Source organism: Mirounga leonina, unplaced genomic scaffold (genome assembly GCF_011800145.1).
Source record: "Mirounga leonina isolate KUSES-001 unplaced genomic scaffold, KU_Mleo_1.0 Mir_168, whole genome shotgun sequence".
In the NCBI taxonomy this organism is placed as follows: Eukaryota; Metazoa; Chordata; class Mammalia; order Carnivora; family Phocidae; genus Mirounga; species Mirounga leonina.
The window spans coordinates 17077955-17102326 of record NW_023270426.1 but is presented as its reverse complement, the minus strand read 5'-3'; the positions used below and the strand labels follow the sequence as shown (position 1 = coordinate 17102326).

Below are 24372 nucleotides of genomic sequence, written 5' to 3'. Positions count from 1 at the left end.
CGCTTCCCCCGCCAGCCCCTCGGTCAGCGTCTGCTGGGGCCTCGGGGCTGACGGCGGACGTGCCGGCAGCGCTTCGTGGGTTGCTGGCCTCAGGAGGCGGGTCTGGCCTGGGCGGCCGGAGCGAGCCTCCGAGGGGTCCCGGGTTGGGGCGCTGAGCCGGCTGGGGCAGGTTGCGTTCGCAGACCCCCAGGGGTCGGCCGGTGCCCCAGGCCCAGGCATGCGCCCTGGACCCTCTGCCGAGCTGGCGGCCCCGTGGCCTCGAACAGCCTGGTGGCGACCGTGAGGTACCAGGCTCTTCATCCTGGGTCCGCGGAGAAATCCAAAGTCAATGGTATCAGTGAAATGGGGGACTCGTCATTTGATAAGAAACAGTGCACAGCAAGCTTAGGATTTGGACTCCCTGCTCTAATTGGTGCCCATCAATACCCAAGGGTTTAGTGAGCCCTGGCCTGTCACTTAGTGGCTGTGTGATTTGGGGCAGAATCCCTTAGCCTTAGTTTCTTTGCTGGTAGGACGAGGATGGTAACCATACCTACCTCAAGGTTGTAGGGGTTAAATGAAACGGTGTGAGGGAGAAAATACTTGGCATTTTCTGTGAAGCTCTAGATGGGTTCTTTGAGGTCATTGTTTTTCTGGATGCCCGACAGACATTCTCTAATGTCAGTTGATAAAATTGGAGATCCCCATGATAATAAGACAGTTTTCAAAGTTTAGACTGTGTTCTCTTGATTTAGAAGGACCGAGGAGGCACTGCAGTCTTTTTGGAAGGCCCCTCACACCTCACCTGACCATTAGCCCCTGGATCAGCCCTGTTAATTAGAGCGCTGCTACACCTGAAGTTTCAGGAAAGGCCCTACAGCTCTGCCCAGCATGGGTCACTGAGATCTGAAAATACTTTTGTAAGGAAGCATTGCTACTTGGAAAACACTGAGAAGACTCCATACTCCAAACCAAATTTGCCGTGTGTGTGTTTGTTCATTTTTGTCATAGAGCAGTCTGATAACTGGAACAGAAAAAATTAACTGTCTAATCTGGCAATGTCACTTTGGTTTGCCTGTTTGAAATTCAGGCACGTTCCCTGCGTGATGGAAGCCTTGATCTGTGACTAGTGTTGTGGCTTTCTAAGTGTCATTGCAGTATTCCCTCAAGAGCACCTGGGGAAGTGGGGCAGGCCAAATGGGGACCTTAGAAAAACAAGAGCCCATGTTTCCCCCTCCGGGAGATGACGCTTTTGGTCTGTAGCATGAAGGAAAAACAAAACAAAACAAAACAAAATTATCAAGGGAAGCCTTGGAGCTCTTCCTTGTGATAGGACAATCATTCTTAATTCCATGAGAGCAAAGTAGAGGTAAATTTGAAAATCTGTTTCTGCATAAAAAGTATGTGTGGGAGATGAGAGTTAGGTAAAGAGAGGTAGAGATGCAAGATTTTAAAGCCACGTCCTGGTTACCTTTTATAGATGTTAACCTGTGTGACCGGAGAGGTGCCAGGAGGTAAAAGGCTAGCCTGTAGTCTATCATCTTGGTGATTTCCCATAGTCCAGATTTGGTCTTTGACCCTGTGGAACCCGACATTCCGTCTTTCCAATGTTCCAGTGTTGATTAAAAATCCATGTTATATAAAATCAGAAGGCGAACTTACTGATTTCATTCACTATTTGTTAAACTCTATGCTAAGTACATTACATGTATTGCTTCCTTTAATTCTCCCTGTAATCATGTGGTATGTTGTGATCTTTTTTTCAGTTGGGGTAAAAAAAGATAAAGGGAATTTCCAAGGTTAGTATGTTCAGTATGTAAATGGTAGAGTCAGGGTTCAGATGAAGGCCGTCTGATACCCAAACCTGGAGCTTAACCATTACTGTTAGAAGCAAAACGGTCAGGAACATGAGACTCTTGAGGTTGGCTGGTAAGTGCACTCTCTTCTTAAAACTGTACAATTTGGAACCTAATTGTCAGAAGGTGGCTTGGCGAGCTCGAAGCCAGAATCAGAAGAGTGAATTATCTGACTTAGATGTTTACTGATATCAGCCTTGGGGAGCTTGGTGCATCTTCCTCCACACCAGAGGTCAAACAAGCTGCTGGGAGGATTGGCCACTCATTCCTGCTGTCCTGGCCAACCCTTCTCCTGGGGTTGGTGGCCGGTGGACACTCTCTGTTACTTAGGTTCTCCTTATTAATGTACCAGGGCTGTCCCTCCTCAGATGAACACATTTCTTTTTTAGATAGAGCCAGGCCTTACTGAGTAACAGTACCGTTGGGCCTTGTAGGTCCTGGAGTCCTTATTGCTCTTTAAGGAGGCATGTTGCCTATCTTTGCTCTGATTGGTTTGATTTCTAATTTAACTTTCAAAGATCAACTTTGTATCCCAACTCTTTGGAGGCAACTCACTTTCTTTTCCTTCCTACCTCCCTGACCTTCTAACTCTAGAATAAAATCTTGTGCTCGTCAAGGAAGGCTCGAAAAATCCCAAGTCCAAGGCCAGCCCTCACAGATTTTACCATGGGTGAAGGGTGGGAGGGGAGATCATGCTGCTGGAGAACAATATAAATAGAAAGAAATACAATTCATTGGGTAGAAAAGAAAACATTTGGAGTGTGACTCAAATAAAAAGGAAAAAAAATATCAAATACCCCTTTCAGATACTTCCTTTATTCAACAAATATTTTGTTGCAACTACAAAATGCAGCCACTCTGCTAATGCTTGAGATGCAGTAATGAGCAAAAATGGATATAGTCTCTGCCATCAGGAAACACATTGTATAGTGAGGCAGTCAATCAGATAATTAGTCAAATACAGAATATCATCCTAAATGCTACAGAGTGCATTTAATTCACTATAAGACGGAATTACAAAGGATTCAAACTTGTGTGAGGGTCAGAGAAGGCTTCCCTGAAGAAATGATATTTGAATTGGTAGCTAAGGAATGAGGGTTAGTTACCTGGGTAAAGGGGCATGGGATTGGAGAAGAGATAATTGGTAGAGGGAACAACATGTGCAAGGGTCCTGAGGCAGCAAAGAACTTAGAGCATTTGGGGAACTGGAAGGAGGCTAGATTTGAACCATTATCTACCTGACGCTCAGAGGGTCAATGGAGCAGAGAGAGTAAGGACAACCCAAGTCCACAGAAGACTGGAGAATAAGGCAAAAGTCACAACAGGCAGAGCCTTGAAGGTCATGCTGAGGACCTTCAAGATCCTTAACCTATGAGCTCTGATGTTGTTTAAGCAGATCTGACTTGTGTTTTAAAAAAAGATGGCTCTGGGGCCCCTGGCTGGCTCAGTCAGTAGAGCCTGTGACTCTTGACCTCAGGGTGATAAGTTTGAGCCCCACGTCAGGTGTAGAGATAACTTAAAATCTTAAATTTTTTTTTAAAGATAAAAAGCCTCCGGGCGCCTGGGTGGCTCAGTTGGTTAAGCGACTGCCTTCAGCTCAGGTCATGATCCCAGGGTCCTGGGATCAAGTCCCGCATCGGGCTCCCTGCTCTGCGGGGAGCCTGCTCCTCCCTCTCCCACTCCCCCTGCTTGTGTTCCCTCTCTCGCTGTGTCTCTCTCTGTCAAATAAATAAATAAAATCTTAAAAAAAAAAAAAAGATAAAAAGCCTGCTCTACATGTTGTGTGGTGAATAGATGGAAAGATGGTCGTCAGTTAGGAGCAAGATGATGGTGGTAGTGGTGGAGATAAGAAAAACAGACAGATGTGAGAGATATTTAGGAGGTGAAATGGTTAGGATCTTGCCAGTGGACTGGGTCTTAAAGATAAGGGAAAAGAAGGTATCAGGCATGACTCCCAGGCTGCATAATTGGATGAACGATTGTGGCAGACGTATAGCAACTCAGATCATTCTTCAAGAGAATCTTCTACAGAGAACAGAGCTGAGAGCCCCCAGCCGCCGCCCCTTTAGATTTGCTGTAGCAAACGGACAAGGCTGCATACTCTCTGGCTGCTCCCAGACAGTGAATGAACTCAGTGGGGGTACCAGAGCCAGGTCATTTCTGCCCAAGCTGGGACTCATCTAACAGGCAATCAGGACTGTGGAGCTTCCCAACGGTGTGGTCAACAATTTCTCAGAACTAATCTGCAGTCTGAAGCTCTTCCTGCCCAGTTCTCTTCCCTTCCCTCTCCCTTTCCAGAGGGGACAGACCTGCGTCATAATCTGAGTCTCTCTCTCTGCCTATTCTAGCTCCTTCTCCCCTTTAGCCTTCATGAGCATTTTCCTCAAGAAGCTCTTGCATGTTGAATTCCATCTTTGCATATGCTCAAAGAGGACCCAGACTGACACAATGCTACCCTTCCGTGAGCTGGAGAATTTGGGGAGAGGATCACATTTTGCGGGGTTTTGATTCTACACATTTTGGGTGAGATGTCAGGTGGGCAGGGAATCTCATGTTCACTTTCCCGCTCATAAGATGTGTTTGTGCTTTACTGCTAAACTATCAACTATGTCCTCTGTGTGAGCTAGGGCCTGGTCTTCTTTGTAAAGTGTTTGTTCCATGGACAATCTCCAAACCTCAGTTTAGAACTCAAAACTAAAACTCTTTGCTTCTAGAAAAATACAACCTATCAATAGCAAAAATATCCTTTAACTTTCTTAAGGGGGAAGAAAAAGTAAACAAATAGAAAATGAGTGAGCAATTGTTCTTGAACAAAGGAAAGTAATTTTGCTTTGGGTGATCTTGGTTTCCTGTGAAAAGGAGTAGTCTCTCATAAGTGTTCCTAAAGGAAAAGACTTACATATTTGGCAACACAGATGGAAATCTGTCTTTCTGTGGGGGAAAGAAGCTAGTACTCCAAAAGGCACTCTTGCTTTGATGTGTGTCTCCCTGAGCAAGGTGTCCTTTGAGAGGCTGGCAGAGGAGGGCCCTGTCATGAAGATCGCAGTCCCCAGGAGCCTGTCTGAGTGAATCACCTGTGAGAGGACAGATATGTTCAAGTCCAACAGTGGTTCATCCTCCTAAATCAGGCTTGGAGACACGTCATGACTACTATTTGAACACTGACCTCTCTCATAAGTCAAACAACATTTCTTTCACTAGTTGCAGACCCCAGACAGTCCATACCCATCTCCCTGTGAAGTGTGGAGGCTGACAGTAGGTGAGTTTACAAGAAGTCTAGATCCCATTAGCCTGCTTGGACTAAAAAGAGAAAGGAGCATGTGTGGACATCAGGAAGGGCTCTGGCTTTCATTAAGGGATGAATGAGTAAAAAGATTTCTCCCAAAGGTAGCTATAATTTCCCTGATGGAACCAAACAGAACATAATAAGGACTAATTATTTGTAGAGTTAATAATTGCCTTAGGGAGGTCCGGAGGGATAGCAATATTATTGTCAACACAAATTTAGTACTGTTAAGGACTTTACATGCTAATTTAATCCTTTTTTTTTTTTTTTTAAAGATTTTTATTTATTTATTTGAGAGAGAGAATGAGAGAGGGGAGGGTCAGAGGGAGAAGCAGACTCCCCGCTGAGCAGGGAGCCTGATGCGGGACTCGATCCCGGGACTCCAGGATCATGACCTGAGCCGAAGGCGGACGCTTAACTGACTGAGCCACCCAGGCGCCCCTAATTTAATCCTTTTAAAACGCCATTGAGGAGTGGCTGGCTGGCTCAGTCAGTGGAGTGTGTGACTCTTGATCTCAGGGTTGTGTGTTTGAGCTCCACGCCGGGTGTAGAGATTACTTAAAAAATAAAATCTTTAATACCCCAGTGAGATATGTGATTTATTTTATAGATGAGGGAACTGAGTCTCAGAAAGATTAAGTGACTTGCCTAAAGTTATAGAGCTACTATAGAGTCTACTTAAATCCTTTGACCATTTTTTCTTACATTGTTGGGCTGTAGGAATTCTTTATATATTTTGGATATTAACACCTTAGTAGATACATGATTCCTCCCATTTTCTGGGTTGCCTCTTCACTCTCGATAGTGTCCTTTGATGCACAAAAGTTTTTCATTTTCCCCCAGCTTTATTGATATATAATTGACATATAACAAAAGTTTTTAATTTTGATGAAGTCCAATTTTTTTTCTCTTTTTGCTTGTGCTTTTGGTGTCATATCCAAGAAATGACTGCTAAATCCAATGAAACTTTCTCCCCTCTGTTTTCTTCTAAAAAGTATTAGGATTTTAGCTCTTATGTTTAGTTTTTGATCTATACTGAGTTAATTTTTGCATATGGTATAAGGGTCCACCTTCATTATTTTGCATGTGGACATCCAGTTTTCCAAGCCTCATTTGATGAAAAGACCGTCCTTTCCCCTTGAATGGTCTTGGCACCTTTTTTGAAAATCACCTTTTTTGACCATATCTGTGAATGTTTACTTCTGGACTCTATTCTCTTTCATTGATCTTTTTATCTGTCATTCTGCCAGTACTGCACTGTTTTTTATTTTTTTAAGATTTTATTTATTTGACAGAGAGAGAGAGACAGCCAGAGAGGGAACACAAGCAGGGGGAGTGGGAGAGGGAGAAGCAGGCTTCCCGCCGAGCAGGGAGCCCGATGCGGGGCTCGATCCCAGGACCCTGGGATCATGACCTGAGCCGAAGGCAGATGCTTAACGACTGAGCCACCCAGGCGCCCCAGTACTGCACTGTTTTGATTACTGTAGCTTTACTTCTTAATTCTCAACTTGGATACCTTTTATTTCTTTTTCTTGCCTAATTGGTATGGCCAGAACTTCCAGCATAGTCCCAGAAGTGGCAAGTGGTATCCTTGTCTTGTTACTGATCTTAGGGAGTGAGTTTCAGTTTCAACATTGAGTATAATGTTAGCTGTGGTGTTTTCATAGATGTCATTTATCATGTTGAGGAAGTTCCCTTCTATTTCTAGTTTACTGAATGTTTTTTATCATGAGAATGTGTTGAATATTGTCAAATGATTTTCTGCATCAATTGATAGAATCTGTATTTAAACTCATTCGATTCATGTGTTGTATTACATTTTTAATATTTTCAAACTGAACTACATTTGTGTTCCTGGGATAAATCCTGCTAGGTCACAATATATAATCCTCTCAGTATGCTCCTGGATTTGGGTTGCTAGTATTTTATGGAATACTTCACATCTATGTTTATAAGAGATATTGATCTATGGTTTCCTTTTGATGTCTTTGTCTGAATTTGGTCTCAGGGTAATGCTGGCCTCACAGAATGAGTCAGGAAGTGTTTTCTCCTCTTTTATTTGTGTAAAGAATTTAGACAGACTGGTATTAATTCTTCTTTAAATGTTTGGTAGAATTCACCAGTGTAGTCATCTGGTTCTGGGCTTTTCTTTTTTGGGAGGTGTTTGATTATTAATTCAATCTCTCTACTTAAGTCTATTCCGATTTTCTGTTTCTTCCTGAGTCAGTTTTGGTAATTGTTGTGTTTCTAGGAATTTGTCCAGTTCTTCTAGGTTGTCTAATTTGTTGGCACACAATTGTTTATAGTGTTCTCTTATAATCCTTATTATTTCTGTAAGGTTGGCAATAATTTCCTCACTTTCATTAATTCTTTTATATTTATTTAGGTTGTTCCCTTTATCCATGTGCTTTATTCCTTCATGCGGAGTTGGGTTGCTGTCTAGTATCCTTTCATTTCAGCCTGAAGGACTCCCTTGAACATTTCTTATAGGACAGGTCTCACTTCTTTCAGTGATTAGCCCCATTGTCCTTTTTCTCCATTGCATGTATTTGTTTTCTATAGTAGTTTCCAAAAATCTTTGAAGAGGGAAGTAAATAGAAGCCTTCATCTAGTCTGCTGTCACCCAGATTTGGGAGTATTAGGGAGATTGTTCCAGATATTGATGACTTTTTATTATGGCTAAGGAGTTTAGGAGTTATTAGGTTGTATTACATTGCTAGAATGTACATAGAATGTTCTAAATACAGTGTTAGAATCTTCTCTTTCCTTTCACCAATTTTTATTTTTAATTTTTTCAAGATTTTATTTATTTGACAGAGAGAAAGAGGGAGGGAGAGAGAAAGTGAGTACAAGCAGGGGGAGCAGCAGGTAGAGGGAGAAACAGACTCCCTGCCGAGCAAGAAGCCCGATGTGGGACTCGATCCCAGATGACCTGAGCTGAAGGCAGACGCTTAACAACTGAGCCACCCAGGCGCCCCTCACCAATTTTTGAAGTGTATGTTTTACATCATGCTGCTTGCTTGTTTGATTGATGTTGGTGAAAACATTTTATAGGTTTGTACTTTTTTAATACTCATTTGATTGGTATAAGGGAGTGTCGTTCTATGAGGACATTTGGAATTTTCAAAACTGATCGAAGGTTACATGATAATTAAATATTTCAGATCTCCTCAGGAGACTGGCTCTGTGAAATACTCATACCCCTGCATGCACTTAGCACCTGTCCTTGATGTGTACAGTCTATGCCCACACCTCTACACAGTCATGAGAAGAGTTTCTCATGTGAGACTTCTTCTGTGTCAGGTGCCTGACTGCTGCCCCCTGGCTGGCCCATCAGAAAGATGATGTTCCAGTGTCTCTGGCAACTTCTTGCACAACCGTTCTTGAGTTAAACCCCTTCCTCCCAAGGTGAGACCTTCCAGGGTGGGTCCTTCTGAGACTCCAGGAAGACATGCGCCTTCTGCTGAGGAACCTCTGACTTTGTCATCCTGGGCATCGTTTATCAATCTCATAGGATTTGTATAAGGATCAAACGAGCAAACAGGGGAATAGGCATACATTGGAGATACTGCAGGTTCGGTCCAGACCCCTGCAATAAAGCAAATATCACACAAAAAAAGCAAGTCAAATGAACTTTTTGGTTTCTTGGTGCATATAAAAGTTATGTTTAGGGGCACCTGGGTGGCTCAGTTGGTTAAGCATCTGCCTTCGGCTCAGGTCATGATCCCAGGGTCCTGGGATCGAGCCCCGCGTCGGGCTCCCTGCTCGGCAGGGAGTCTGCTTCTCCCTCTGCCTCTGCCTGCCACTCCCCCTGCTTGTACTCTCTCTCGTTATTGCTCTCTGTCAAATAAATAAATAAAATCTTTTAAAAAAGTTATGTTTACACTATAGTCTATTAAGTGTGCAATAGAATTATATGTAAAAAAACCAATGTATACACCTTAATTTAAAAACACTTTGTCGGGGCGCCTGGGTGGCTCAGTTGGTTAAGCAACTGCCTTCAGCTCAGGTCATGATCCTGGAGTCCCGGGATCGAGTCCCGCATCGGGCTCCCTGCTCGGCAGGGGGTCTGCTTCTCCCTCTGACCCTCCCCCCTCTCATGTGCTCTCTCTCATTCTCTCTCTCTCAAATAAATAAATAAAATCTTTAAAAAATAATAATAAAAAAATAAATAAAAACACTTTGTCACTAAAAAATGCTAAACATCCTTTGAGCTTTCAGCTAGTGGCAATCTTTTTGCTATTGATGACAGATGTTGATCAGTGTGGAGGTTGCCGTAGGCTGGGGGGCTGTGGCAATTTCTTAAAATAGGACAACAATGAAGTCTGCCGCATTGAATGCCTCTTCCTTCCCATATTCTCTCTCTGTAGCATGTGAGGCTATTTGATATCATTTCGCCCACAGTAGAACGTCTTTTGAAATTAGAGTCAATCCTCTCAAACTCTGCTGCTGCTTAATCAACTAAGTTTAAATCCTATTCTAAATCCTTTTGTTGTCATTTCAACAACTGTCACAGCCTCTCCACCAGGAGTAGCTTCTGTCTTGAGAAACCACGTTCTCTACTCGTCCACAGGAAGCAGCTCCTCATCCATTCAAGTTCTACCATGAGTTGGGAGTGATTGAGTCACACCTTCGGGTTCCACGCCTAAGTCTAGTTCTCTTGCTCTTTGCACCACATGATGCACCACATCCTCCATGACTTCCTCTGCTAACATCTTGAACCTTCAATTGGTAAAAAGCACAACAAAGTGAAGTGCAATGAAACAAGTTAGGCCTGTATTTTTCCAAATTACTTGTACAGCAATGGCACACACAACATAAGGTATTGCTAATATTGTGTTGCTTCCAGCCTCTGTCAGCCTAAAAGCCCTTTAGGAAAAGCAATTAGATGATAAAACACCCAGGGGAAAGATTTGTTGGGCGACTTACTACTTGACAGAAAACAGGGCTCTCCACCCAACTCATTCACCATCACTTAAACTAGGTGTTAAGTAGAATAATTCTCTTTGGCAAATACCAGCCCTTCTGGAAATTCATGAGAGTGTTCAGAGAACTCTGAGGGAGAGAGGAGCTAGTTGCCAGGAAAAGGAAAAGATCAGAGGGTATACTCTTGCTTTCATCTTTATCTGTGGCAGAACACTTAATATTTTTTAAATCTGAATTGTTCCTTCACTTCATTTGCTTTGCCCTTTGTATTTCTGTGGGTAGCCTGGTTTCTAATTCTGAAGGGTATTAACTGAGCACAAGTGACCCCTGTGACTACAGGTTATTCACCCCTCTCTCCCTGAGAGGAGATCCCTGGTCAGGATAACTTGGTTAGTCTTCCCAAAGCCATGGCTCTGCTAGAAACAGGCCCAGCAGGTCCAGACAGAGGGCATGCATTTTCAGGTACTTGGTTCAGCCCCAGAAGCAGTGACATGGGCTATTGCCTTGCCAAAAGAAGAGCTCTCAGTGTTCAGGTAGTTATGATTTTGGCCCCCAGAAGGCCACAAATGATTGACATCAGTAGCACTGAGAATAAGAGAGAAAACTCAGAAACTGTTCATTCATGCAACAGGAGAAAGGGCAGGCAGGATGGTAATTTATATTCTGGAGTCACCGTGAAGGCAGTTAATCGGGAACCTGGCACAGAACCAGGTTGGAGGAGAGTGGAGAAGCCAACAGGGTTACAGAAGATGAGCTTCCTTCCTTCCCACCTGAGTTAGACGCTGCGTGTTATATTATGCAACAGGCCTTTTGACTTATCTGTCCGACACTGGAGCTGTTTACCCGGGTCCATCTGTACGTTCTACCTCAAATTGCCCTGTGGCACATTTTATATATACATCTATTGTGGACTGTGTCCAAACCACAGTCTTCCCAGTTCCACCACTTACTCCAGCCGCTGCTGCAGTGACCCAGTTCACACAAGCTTTGACCATGTTCCCTGATGCGCAACCTGACAGGGCCTCACCTCGGGTCTGCGATAGAGCACCTCCTGCTTTCTACCCAGAGGGAAGACCTGGCTCGGAACTCACACAGGGGCAACCTGGAAATGTGGGGAGCGGACGCCTGTGGGGCTGCCTTTGATGGATGGGGAAGGCGGGGACAACATATAAATGCTTCCCCTTTTACCCAGGAGGCAGATCAGTTTTGAGATGCATTGCAGAAGGCTCCTCGGAGGTTCTGGCTGGTTGGAGCAGTGCCCATAGCACTGATAGTGCATCCTCGGGTTGGGTCTCCCTCTCTCCTGCCCCCCCCATCCTTATTCCTGCTCCCTGGAATCCTGTTCCCAAATATACTACCTACCTGCACAGAAGCGCTGGCCTGAGGCCCTGCTTTCGGGGGAACCCAGGCTAAGACACTTGTGTAAGAAGGCTGGCTCTGTCCATAGTCGATTCACAGAGCGAAGGTTTCTAGCACACGGGGATTAAATCTGAGCCTTAGGCACTAAGCACCAATCCCGGCTAGAATTAGCCCAAGCTGACACAGACCAAAGTCAGGCGATGGTGCGGCCTGACTCACCAAATTGTGGAAATAAAGGTGGTAGGCAGTTGCTATTATTTAAAAAATCATTTTATTTATGAAAACATCTTCATTTCCCAAGGCACTTCAGGAGCTTTCACAAAATACGGTTTTTATCCTGGTGAGGCATATGCTTTAGGAGTACCATGGTAACATAATCATAAAAGACAGTTACACCGAACACAAAATATCTCCCAACGTGACGCGACTGAAGTGAGCAGCGCTGAAAGACTGTGAACACAGTTTGACTTTCTTCTCTGTAATTTTTCCCCATGATTAGGTATCACAAAAGAAGCACAGACAATGACGGCATTGTTGGCACTCAGAGAAGGTGCTAGCGGCTGAGGCTGATAAGGCCTTGCACGAACAGCAAGCGCACACCTTCGCCAGAGGGATCCTGGGTTGAAAAACACAAAAACACAAAGACACAGACCAGGAGGCTGGGAACCAGCCCTTCCTAAATCTATTCTGAAGGGCAAATAACTTAAGCAGAAAAAGACATAACAAACAAACAAACAAAACACAGTAGATTCTACGTTATAGTTTTGAGAAAAGAGATGAGTTTGCTTGTCTCCCTTTCTCACTGACAGACTTCCTTCAGCCATACATCAGAAACCACAGTAGCTAGATGATGGGATTTACACCACGGTGGAAAACGAGAAGAGGAGACTTGGTGATGCATCTGTTTGGGCCTGAACAAGCCCAGTGCTTGGATCAGATGTAAACAAGTCTACCCAGCAGTCACACTGAGTGGTCCAAGAGCTCACAAATCAATGCACTTGCCCTTGTTCTGAATCTGCTCGGTTCCCTCCACAGTAATTACCTTTAGGTTTCCGCAGATCTGTGCTCTCCTGCCTGGGGAAGCAACAATCCCAGTTAATGTGCCCTGTGACTAAGAAAGGGTGAGAAATCACATTCCCTGTGCGATTCTGTCTTTTCCTCTAAAGTGCACCACGAGAGGGAAAAAGGAGGAGGTTAGGTGGGAGCTGAGACCTCCAGTCTTCTCAGGAGGTCTGAAATTAACATGTAAGTTTAGCAGGTGCCTCTCCTATTCTTCCAGGCCCCACAGGTCCTGGTGAACAGTTAACTTCTTAGGAAGTGCCATCCACCGTTCACCAAGTCCGTACGTCAGGGTGTATCTCAAGTTGTCAGTCTGGAGGGAAGGTTGTGTTCCAGGAGTAGAGGCGGCCCGAGTCCGGCTGTCCAGCCAGGAGCAAGTCAGACACAGGGGCAACATAATGAACAGCAGAGACCCCCCCTCCGCACTCCCTGCTGAAGGACTCAGTGTCTACACAACTGCTTCTTGACAGGACAGTCTTCCCTCCTCACCCCACCCACTGGAGGTTGTGTTATAAGGCTGTGCTTTTAAGGACTGTGGAGCTTTCTTCATCATCTCTTAACATCCTTGTGTGGCCTGGAGTTTGCCTGTATTTTATGCTATAAAAACAAGCAAAACCAATGTTAGTAACAAATCTTTAAAGATGTCTACCAGTCTCTAAACAGACAAACAAAACCCAGACCTGAGGTTATCTCACTAAGGGAAAAAAACATCTTGGAGCAGATTCTGAAAGGCTTCTCCTGGTCTCTCCCACCCGAGAGCAGGTGTAGTGGTTGTGAGGTTCACCCTGACACGGTGGCCTGCGTCAGACCAGACGGGACAGTCTGTAAGCACCTTGCCATTCCTGACCGATGTCTGTGAGTTTGTGGGGAATCCTCAGCCAGGCCCGGACCCCGGGCGTCAACACTGCGACCCAGAGCGACCTTACCCTTTGACCCTTAGCATCTGGTCAATGGTGTCCGGGAGGGGAGTGCTGAAGCTCTCTGGGAGGAACAAGGTGAGAATGGCTGTCAGGATGGTCAGACTCCCCATGAGAATGTAGGGCAGGAAGCGGTCGTAGGCACCTATGGCAAAGTAGACAGAACCACCCCGCCAGGGATGCAGTCAGACTTGGTCTCCCTCCCTCCCTCCGTGCTCCCAGGACTCTAAAGAGACCACGTGCCTCCTAGGCCTTGGCTTCTCCCACAGTCCGAGCTGCCAGACTGGACTCTGGCACCAGGACAGGTCTCAGAACAGACCTGGCACAGAGGTGCCCAGAGGTCAGGCAGCGCCTCACGGTGCAGGGAAGGGGTGCAGACTGGGGGGGATGGGGCTGAGCCGTGATTACTATTCCTATTTCCCAATGCTGGGTTTCCACGGAACTCAAGGTTCTCATCCAGGGACAGGAATAACTCCTCCACCTCTCCAGCTGGGTCACAACCTGCTCAATTTGCCTTTAGGCCAGATATGGTGTTTCTGCTTGTCAGATCCATGTAATATGTTCACAACACACTCTGGGTACTCTCAAGGTGGCTGCCAGCCCACCCCAAAGATGTGCTGGCGAGGGACGTGCCAGGAACATCAGCTGCCACAAGGAAACAATTTCAAGTAAGAATAAAAATGGCACAAGGCAGGGGTGCTCGGGTGGCTCAGTCTGTTAAGCGCCTGCCTTCGGCTCAGGTCATGATCCAAGGATCCTGGGATCGAGCCCCGCGTCGGGCTCCCTGCTCAGCAGGGAGCCTGCTTCTCCCTCTCCCTCTGCCTGCCACTCCCCCTGCTTTGCACTCTTGCCCTCTCTCACTCTCTAATAAATAAATAAATAAATAAATAAATAAATAAATAAATAAATAAATAAATAAATAAAATCTTCAAAAAAAGGGGCACAAGGTGGATTTATACACAGTATAAAACCAAAGTGCTCCAAAGGACAATAATCCTCAGCCCATCAGACCTCTTGAGTAGCCATCTTTCCCTCCGTGTTCCTTTTATACTCTGATTCCAAGAAGAAATTTCTCCAATTAAGTACACGGGCTCCCGATACCACCATGCAGTTTCTTAGGATAAAGAAACCAAATCCTCTGGCGGAAGGCCTGGGATGGCTAAAATGGAAACGCAACTCTCTGCTTGCTTATCTCCTCCATTTCCAGCTGGTCTGTAAGTTGTGTTCCACGTCCAAGTGAGTGCGTCCTCCACAGTGTGCCTGGACACGTGCCTCTCCAGGCACAGATTTGGTCCCAGACGGGTCCCGTTTGCTGTGGGTGCCGGCCTTGCTGGTAACGGGCCCCCATGGCTCACAGTAAGGGCCTTCAGTGCTTGCACCTCACCCTCCTATGTGCCCTCAGCCCCCAACACTCACCGAAGTAAACGAAGTAGGGAGACAGGATGCTGCCCAGGCGGGACGCGGTGGAGCTGACCCCCACGCCCATGTTTCTCACCACGGTGGGGTACAGCTCAGCCGTGTACACGTACACCATGGAAAAGGCAGCAGTGACTCCAAACTTGCCCAACATCACCAGGACGGTGGCCAAGTAATACAAATCTGGAGAGGAAAAGGGAAGAGAGTAGAAGGCACCAACTCACGCTACGCTGCTACCAGGGGGTGCCCGAAGCAAACATACTTTCTCCTTTCTGGGATGTGGGGGACAGTTTCTCTGATGTCCTACTGTGGGATAAGTGGCTGTAGCCAAGATGTCCCTCCAAGTTGATTACTGAGAGGAGGCTGGGACCCGCAGCTATGTGAGGACACGTCCTTCTCAGCCTACAGACCACCAAGGTGAGCCCTCAACAGCCCAAGTAAAGCTGTCCCAGGCCCCAAGTCATTAAAGACATGCCTGTCAAGGGGTCAGGTGGCATCCCAGAACCTCACTCTGCATGCACTGTGGAATTAATGAAGGACCTGTGGATGAATGGGAGTTTCCCTCTACTCAGACCTCAACAAGTCATAGGCCAGCAGATCCCCAGGAACGATCCTCCGAGCTGCCCTGCTCTGGGGTGAACCTCTCTGTGTGTACCCTGATGGACTCCCCTGCCAGGCTGCAGTGGGGGCTGTTCCCAGGCACAGGGCTGCCAGGCTCAGGGGCCCACACACGATCACCCCCAAACCCATGTGTACGACAGCTCTGGGCACCATGATGGAATAGGAGGGTCCACCCGCTGTCCTATGAACTGTGGAAAAGGGCCACCTCCCACCCATCTGTGGCCTGTGAGAACCATGCTGTTCCCGGCCCCTCCCTTCTCCCTTCCTTCATCTCTTCCCGCTCCCTCTTCCTCCTCAGACACGCCAGAGGTATGCCCTCCTCAGGCTCTCTGCTTCTGCTGTTTCTTCGGCCTGAAACGTTCTACTTGGAGACCTTTCGTGGCTTTCCCCCTTATTTCATCTATGTTTCTGCTCCGCTGCCCCCTCTTCAGGGCCACTGTCCGTGACCGCTCTATATAAACTTCCTTTACTGGTATGATAAAAGGTGACCCAGTCTGCACCATATTAAGCATTTTATTTACTTGTCTGTTGTCTTCTCAACTAGAGTGTGAGCTCCAGGAGGGCCTGGGGTTCTGCCCGACTTGTTTACTTCTGCGTCATTACTTCATGCCCCAAGCACAGTGCCTAGCCCAGAGAGGCACTCTGGAGCTACTCGCTGAATATATACATGACTAAAGTAGGGCCAGGTTAAAATGCCATGGCTTTGGCTCTCTTTCTTCCCCCTTCCCCTGCAGAGAAAAACACGTACACACTCATTAACTTGGGCAGAGAGTAACATTAACCACCAGCCCTATATGGTTGCTCTCACCACTCGCCCAAAGCCCTGACCATGACCTGTGTCTGGTCCCAGGAGACACTTTCTCTTGATTATTTTATTTATTTATTTTTGGGGGGTGAGGGATGCAGATATGCAAGTGAGCTGTCATAGCATGATTTTATTTTCTTTATGAATTGGGGGAGACGGCCTGGTAGAGGATGAGGGGCTCGCGAAAGCCCCAGGCCGCAGATGCACAGCGTGCCTACCTGGGGGCACCAGCTGCACGGAGAGGAGAACGCTGCCGCCCAGGAAGAGGGCCGTGGCCATGGAGTAGCGCCGGGGCAGGTGCTGCAGCAGCAACCAGGCCAGCACGTACGCAGGGACCTCAACCACTGCCAAAAGGAAGCAGTTCACGTAGATGTCCCCGTGCAAGTTCGGAGTGTCGAGGGAGAGCCCGAAATAGCCCACTGATATGGTCATCCTGAAAGAGAGCACAGGGAGAAGCTGGAGAGGCGGCAGCCCTGTGCCTCCCAACCAGAACAACTTTTAAAATACAATTACTGCAGGAAATTCAAAACTATCCTTACCAGGAGGAGAGCAGATTTAACCCCGAGTCTTCTTGGGAAGACTTCTGGAGAATTTCTCAAGAAGTCTTCTTGAGAATTTCCTCCCAACCCCATGTTAACTCTGGGCCAGAGCAGTATCAGAGCATTCCCAACACAGTGTCCCAGCAAAAAGGCTTATATAGTTCAGACAGATTTACTTTGTTGAAAACCACCCCGCAAGCCCAGTAACAGCCTCCAACCTGCCTTCTGGCTTTAAAAACCCTAACTGAAGCACCTACAAAAGCTACTTCCCTACCCTCTGACCCTCCCCAAATCCAGCAACTGCAGAAGGAGGGAGGGAATGAGCGCAGAGGCCGGTATCGAGTGGAGTGTGACAGGACTGGAGGCATAGGATAAAATAAGGAACAGTAATTAGGTCAAACATTTGAAGAAAGACCCCCCCAGGAGACCTTCAGTCTGTGGCAACCAGCCAGGAGGAGGCTGGACAGAGGCGGCGGACCCCAACCCCACTGTACTCGTGAAGAAGAGGAGGGGCTCCCAATGGTGGGGACATGTCATCTCTCATCTGCATGCTTCCCGGCGTCCCAGGCCTGGACCCTGTCCCTACCAGGCATTCTCTCTGCTGATGACCAGCCCTCTTTGGCAAACCAGACCTTTATGGATTAGAAGGCTTTGAGTTCATCTGCACATTGAAACCACAGCTGGTACCATCAGGGGAAAGGGAATGTCCAGGAGTCCCTGGGGAATCCAGAGCTAGAGGAGCACCTGGGTGAACCACAGAACAGGTGACTCATCGCAGGCTTGCCAGTCTGTGGTGCAGGCTGAATGCTGGTCCTGTCTGAGGGCAACGCAAGGGTGGTGCACTGCCCGGAGGGATCCTGGGCCATTCCTTAGAAATGGGTGACTCACAGTACCCCCCGGTGAGCCAAAGAGCTGGCTGCCCCAAAGCTGGATGACTCTAGTAATAAGGACTCGGAGATGAAATCTGCTTTTGTCACCCAGCAGGCTCAGGTATTCTTGTAGAATCCCAAGGGTCTGGCCACTGAGCAAATGCTACTGAGGCACTAGGCTCTGTCCCCTCTCTCTGGTAACTCACAAGCGTCCTCCTGACACACTTGGCAAAATGCCTCATTAGAAGGAGCCTGAGGAGGACGTCTAGGCCATGGCCCTGCCTCCAGGACAGTCTGTGAACATCCCAGAGGGAGGATGTCCTGCTTCCACATTTCCAGACAGTACTTAGCAGTCTCTGTAATGGAAAGGACATAATGGCTTCACTTAGATCCTTCTTAAAGGCCTCCCTGTCTTCTTCAGTCACTGTCTGAGGAACAGGGGACAGAAACAAACTAGGGCCCACAGTGACCAAGGATCTGCCTCGGGACCTGGAAGGATTCCCCAAAGACTCCATAGCTTCCCCCAAATCCAACAGATTTCATACTCCTTTTCTGAGATTCCAACTAGCTCAGATTATGATATGCCCACTTCTTTCACTGCAAGGAAGATCCTTTCTACTTTTTGATGACACACGCTCTCAGTTTTGGTCTGAGACACATCTGCAAAGGAGAGGCCTGGCAGCCACTGCCAGATGCTTTGTCTGGAAGCTTCAGGTAGGTCTCACTTACGCACCACAGAATTATGGACATGACGGTGACCATTCGGATATTCCGGGTTCGGAGCAGATCCAGAATGCTGTGGGACGGCTGCTTCTCAGAACTCAGGTCTTGCAGCTGCATGAACGATATGACAAGGGCATGGGAGGGAGAGGTTGGAGACTCGGGGATCCCATAATATACCCAAAACCCTGCGTCTCCAAGTTGGCGAGTGTTTTGTTTCTTTCTTGAAAAGAAAAGTACGGTGAGTGTATCTTGAGCTGCGGAAGGCTTCCCCAGGACATGTCAATGACCCATTAGTGAACGAGAATAAGGAGGAAAAGTAGGTGACCAGTCCCTCAGGGGAGGCAGCCAAGGTGGATGCAGGCCCAAGCCGACAGCTCCCTCTCGGCCCCACCTCCAGCCTCCATCAGTGTCCACATTCCAGGGAGGCCTCTGAGCATTCCTTCCCAAGGCTGGCTCCCTGCCCTCTGGGTCAGAGAGAGAAACTGGCTGTGTAGTTTATTGATCTGATATTTTAAAAGAATTAATGTTTTGAGTCCTCATACCATGTAGTTACTGGTCTACTTCCAAGGAAAAAAATTTCAGATAGAAAAACAGGAAAATTGACCTCAGCTTCACCCAGAGTAACTTCCTATGAAATCTGGCACAGCCAAGAACATTAATAAACCACACGTCTAAACACACTGATGTTGCTTTCTTAAGCAAACCCAGCTTTGGAGTTTGTTTTTCTCGAGTTAGCAGTTCAACAGGAGGTCACCTTTTGACTTAATGGAGTCCCTGAAATAGCCTCATTTCCTCAAAGACGCCAGTGGGGTTCTGGGTTCACCCAGACTGACCCCCCACTGAAAAGCCACCAAGGCCACCACACTTAAAAGCCCTCCCTGCTACCTCCTCCTCACCCTGATGTCTGTGCTTTAAAGCCCCTTCCAGGACATGCTGAGTGGGAGCTGTTGCCGAGCCAGCACTTAACTGTGAGGCCAGCAGGGCCCAAGCCACAGCTTCTCTGATGCCTCTAGTAACTGGGCTCCCTCTCCTACGCCCTGGGTCTGCATCCCGAGTCCCAAGCATCTCTCATGTTCCTTCTGCACACATACTTCAGTACGACGGCTGGTGGCCGTTCTCACAGCCGGTCCCTTGTCTTCCCATCAGATCAGAGACACATTCCAAAGGCCCATCAGCCAGCAATTACAACTTCTAACCTCCTGTGGTAGTCAGGAGACTAAGGAAAACTGCCTCCTGTAGTGGGTGGAGGGAGAGGGAACAGGAAGGAGAAGCAAGACCCAGGAATCAGGCAGAGCCAGGAAATTACTCATGGTGCATGAGAACAGGGTTTGCAAGAGGCGTGGGGTGGGGGAAGGGGCAGATATCAGAAGGACCTGGTTCCAAGAGCATATGCAATGATTAACGATTGGTGAGTGGAAGGAGACTGAACATTTCTAACCCCAAATCTATTTCTGCTTCATATTTTACGTACTCTCTTTCTTTAAGATGAGAAACCACATAAGACATAAGAAACAGTGATTTCCCACAATGCCAACTTCACGAAAGGCCTATTACTCAGAAAGAGTGTTATTCAAATTAATTGTTAAACTATAATAAGATTGCCTAGAAAAGAATTACATAGGGCGCCTGGGTGGCTCAGTCGGTTAAGCGACTGCCTTCGGCTCAGGTCATGATCCTGGAGTCCCGGGATCGAGTCCCACATCGGGCTCCCTGCTCGGCAGGGAGTCTGCTCCTCCCTCTGAACCTCCTCCCTCTTGTGCTCTCTGTCTCTTGTTCCTTCTCTCTCAAATAAATAAAATCTTAAAAAAAAAAAAAAAAAAGAATTACATAAAGTATGACAACTTAAAACCCACGGGAAAGGTGAAGAGTTAGACAGTTGGTGCCTTCTTCCCAACTTGTGAATTTTAACAGGGCCTGCTCGGGGGCAGCTGGGGCTTGGGCATGGAGAGGGCTGGGCTCCTGCATGGTGCTGTCCTAAAATCATCGTCACTGAGACCCTCCCACCAGCTCCCTTGCAGTGCTTACCTCACTTGACTCGAAGATAGTTGAGGGTGCAACAATCCCGTTCATTTTGGCAGCGTTGCGGATGATCACCTCTGCCTCTTTAAGTCGTCCCTGAGAGATGAGCCATCGGGGGGACTCAGGGATGAACCTGGAAGTACAAGGAGCCAGGTGTAGCCTATGTGGAGGTGGGAAATGGGGTTTTAGAACCAAACATGGGTTTGGGGAATGTCCAAACAAAGAGATGGTTCACACCATACCCACTAATGATCCAACGTGTGAGTTTCTGAGTACCCTGGAGTGCACAAAATTTAGAGGGGCCTGTACACCAGGTTGGGATTCCTCTTCAGGCTGGCCACCTCCATTTCTGAAGAGCAGTGGTGCCACCTGCTGGACTCTGAAGAGACAGGCACAAGCTGGGCTCCTGACGCCTGGCTTCTGCGGTGGGTGGAGGCCAGCCCATTCTCTTGCCCCGCTGTACTCTCCTGCTTGGCCCCAGCATCCACAGAAGCTTCTGCACTGGCCTCTTAGCCTGTAGTTTTTCCTCACTCCCCGATCCCGGATCCACCCAAGTGACTTGTCAGACCCCCTACATATGTTTATCAAAGCCCCTGGGACTTAAGAGACTTTGTGGATCTTTATTTTCTACTTCACTCGATGGCCCCTGCCCTTTGGTCATGACCAGGACCCATGCTGTGCTCTGTGTCCTCTCCCATTATGCTCTGAAATGCTCTCAGCTCTGAGGGGAGCTGTGATTTCAACAACCCCACCTGCAAGGTGTGATTCCCACCTCAGCCCCTCTGCTGTGTTCCCTCTCTTGGTAAGGAAGGCCTCCTCTCTGCCTGCCTAACTCCTCTATCTTGGAGGCCCCTGTGGAGCCTGGCTTCCTCTGTGAAGCTAGCCAGAGGACTCTCACTTCCAGTGCTCTCCCTCTTCTCTCAGCACCTGTGGCCTGGGGCCTCAGGAACACACAACCAGAACCGGGGCCTAAGCTGTCTTGTCAGTCCCATAGCTTCCTGAAGGTCAGGCTAGACCCCATCAGCTCTCAGCTGCTACTTCTTCCTCTCCCTGCACGTCGATCGGCCCAGCACAGGCCTGAGAACAAGTCTGCTGATGTCTGGGGATTGCGTGCTGTTTTCTTTTCGGCTCTTCTGAGTGTGGAGACAGCGTTCCGAAGTGACTTACAAAGAATTTCTACTTCCAGGCTCTGGAAGCCCGGGTACGGCTCTGCGGCTTGCTGCTGCCCCCCCAGTGAAGGCCGAACAGAAGACACCTGCTGGTGGGCGCGGCTGGGCACGGCTGGGCGCAGGCGACACTCACCACCAGAGGGCCACACACAGCACCCCGGGCGCCGTGAGCGCCAGCAGCAGCATCCGCCAGTCTCGGATGAAGTAAGCAAACAGCGGCAGCAGCATGTAGCCAAACGCGTAAAATATGCACACTCCTAGCGTGGAGAATAGAATACGAACCGGCTTGCCAAGAATTTCTGTTCCTGTTCGAAAACAAGGGAGGAGGCATGTTAGTCCTTTCGTTTAGGTCATTTCCTCACTCATCTTCTCTTGTATGATTCTCAACATACAGGAAAGGGAGCAGCCCCGCCCTAGGGAGGGATGGGATTCTGAACCTGCTGCAGGCTGAACACCTGCTGGGGGTGCCCCCCTGGGACCTCTTAGGCTTCCCAGGGACGGTTCCGCCTTGCAAATTTCATCACTTTCCCCAAGCCATATGCTAAAGATGCCATGTGAGGCCTCAAAGTGTAATCCTCACGTGAGGAAGAATTTATGAAAGGGGAAGTCATCATGAAGGACACACATGCGGGCTCAAGGAAATATTCTTTTAAAAAGATTATTCTACTGGATGTGAAGAGAAAGAAATAGTCCTTTCAACATACAACCCAAGGAACCCAAAGACCAATAAGCTAGAGTGAGACTCCTCCAAACAGTGAGACTGGTGACTGTTGAGTGAGAATAAGCCAAAGCCCCACGGTGTGTACTCGGAATTAAAACTCTTAAGGTCTTGAGACTCAAGTCCATTCGTATCAATTCATTCTTGCCAGTTTCAGAGAACACAATGCTTTGCAGAAGAGGCAGCTTTCTTCCTTGACGAGCCTGCCATTCGTGGTCCCTGTTCCTCATATCATGTCTTTATCTTTCCTTAACAACCTCAGCCCTGGGAAGGTCCTGTTTTTTCATTGATGATCTTGGGTGAATTCTAGTAAAATGGCTATTGAATACTAACGGGACCAGAAAAGATCTGGAACTCAGGCTGTTGTGCTCCTGGGGACTCAAGGCTGGGCAAACTGGGTTCACCACACAGCCCTGGTTGGTGTTGCTAACGACCACGTCCCCTTGAGGGATACCACGGCCGTCTCTAGAGAGTGGATGGTGGGGTGACGGTGAAACACAGGATCAAGTACTCAACTCCAACTTGTTGGCCATACCCAGGACAAATGCTGCCACGTAGTTGGAGATCTGGCCCATGCCCACAAGGACAAACAGCACAGTAAACATCTCAAAGTTCTTCGAGAAGACCTGCAGAAAGCTGAAGCCCGTCTGCATGCCCATGGTCACAAAGAGCACGTTCTTCCGACCAAACCTGGGAAGGAAAAGAGAGTGACAGAGATCCAGCTGGGAGAAGGTGGCAGAAATGGGCCCCACCAAGAGGGATTTTCCCCAGAGCCATCCAGGGAGGAGTCATGGACGATGCTGCCAGGGCACATGGCACGGACAGTACCCGTCCCCAGTACTGGGCCTGTTACTCGCCCCCCCACCCTGCCATCCCCAGGATCAGTGTGCAGCCCAGGCACTAGGATGCCCTCATGACAGTGCCAGAATTACGATAATGACTGCAAGGCATCGAAATGTATTCACTATACTTAAATCCATATATTCATAATGGTTTTTTTTTTTTTTTTAAAGGACTGGTTTATTTTGGAGGATGATAAAGAAACAAGTCATTTTAAATGAAGACTGGTAAATAGAGGGAAAGAAACACTTGTCCTGAAATTCCTATGTAAAGTATCTGAACAGGAACCAATAATGGATGAGGGAAAATATCATTTTATAAAAGTATTCCAACTATTAAATGAAAAAGAAGTGATAAAATTAGAATATCAACATTTTATATTCCTCAATAAATGGGCATTATGTTGGGGCATTATGTTTCAGTGATTGCTAACAGTCTTTTCTTGAAGAGACAACTGAATTAACATGATTCCTAGTCTTGCTAAGGGGTATGAGCCTGGATCTGATGAAATCTCCAGATCCAGCCACCAATTTGCAGGAAATGAAGAGAAAGGAGGAAGATACTGAACTGCACCATGAGTATGCAACCAGCAAAATCCAGCCTGGGAAATTCTGCAGTGGAACAGCCCTGGGTGCAAAAGATAAAGTGTCTGGCAAAGAAAAGGATGGAGGAAGAATCCCTTCATCAATCCCACAAAAACTTATCAAAAATTTTTAAGTGGGCAAGACTAAACTTGTGTTTAAGGATACACATCTGGATAATAAAGCTGCAAAAACCCCACAAGTGATTACTGTAACAGCCAGGCTGGTGGTTAATTATGGGGGGGGGGGGGGGGGGCAGGGAAGGCTGTGGTACCTGGAATGGGACATGTGCACAGGGCTCCTTGGTGGCCAGCAAGGTTCTTTTTCATGACTTGGTGGTAGTTACAAGGTTATTTCCCTGGAATAATTCATCAACCCACACATTTGTTCTGTGTGGTTTTCTATATGTGTTCATTAAAAAATTTTTTTTTTAAAGATTTTATTTATTTGACAGAGAGACACAGCGAGAGAGGGAACACAAACAGGGAGAGTGGGAGAGGGAGAAGCAGGCTTCCCGCGGAGCAGGGAGCCCGACGCGGGGCTCGATCCCAGGACCCTGGGATCATGACCTGAGCCAAAGGCAGACGCTCAACGACTGAGCCACCCAGGCGCCCCTAAAAAAATTTTTTTTAAATGTTGGTTTTTGGGGCACCTGGGTGGCTCAGTCGTTAAGCGTCTGCCTTCGGCTCA

The 24372-nt window shown here is 47.5% G+C and overlaps 1 protein-coding gene and 1 long non-coding RNA gene across 2 annotated transcripts in view; one reads left to right on the top strand and one right to left on the bottom strand.

Moving 5' to 3' along the window:
• Positions 1-22185, top strand: part of LOC118016620 — a 23354-nt gene extending 1169 nt beyond the window's left edge. The window contains exon 2 of the long non-coding RNA XR_004680877.1: positions 21561-22185. This is a non-coding gene — a long non-coding RNA (uncharacterized LOC118016620). The remainder of the gene's footprint in view (positions 1-21560) is intronic.
• SLC22A5 (solute carrier family 22 member 5) overlaps positions 11659-24372 on the bottom strand; it is a 25161-nt gene continuing 12447 nt past the window's right edge. Inside the window, exons 3-10 of the mRNA XM_035014098.1 lie at positions 22797-22951; positions 21677-21848; positions 20381-20507; positions 18366-18466; positions 16443-16657; positions 14799-14981; positions 13392-13527; positions 11659-13062 (exon numbers count right to left, since the gene is read on the bottom strand). Coding sequence (XP_034869989.1) covers positions 12975-13062; positions 13392-13527; positions 14799-14981; positions 16443-16657; positions 18366-18466; positions 20381-20507; positions 21677-21848; positions 22797-22951 — 1177 coding nt within the window. The 3' untranslated portion in view covers positions 11659-12974. The remainder of the gene's footprint in view (positions 13063-13391; positions 13528-14798; positions 14982-16442; positions 16658-18365; positions 18467-20380; positions 20508-21676; positions 21849-22796; positions 22952-24372) is intronic.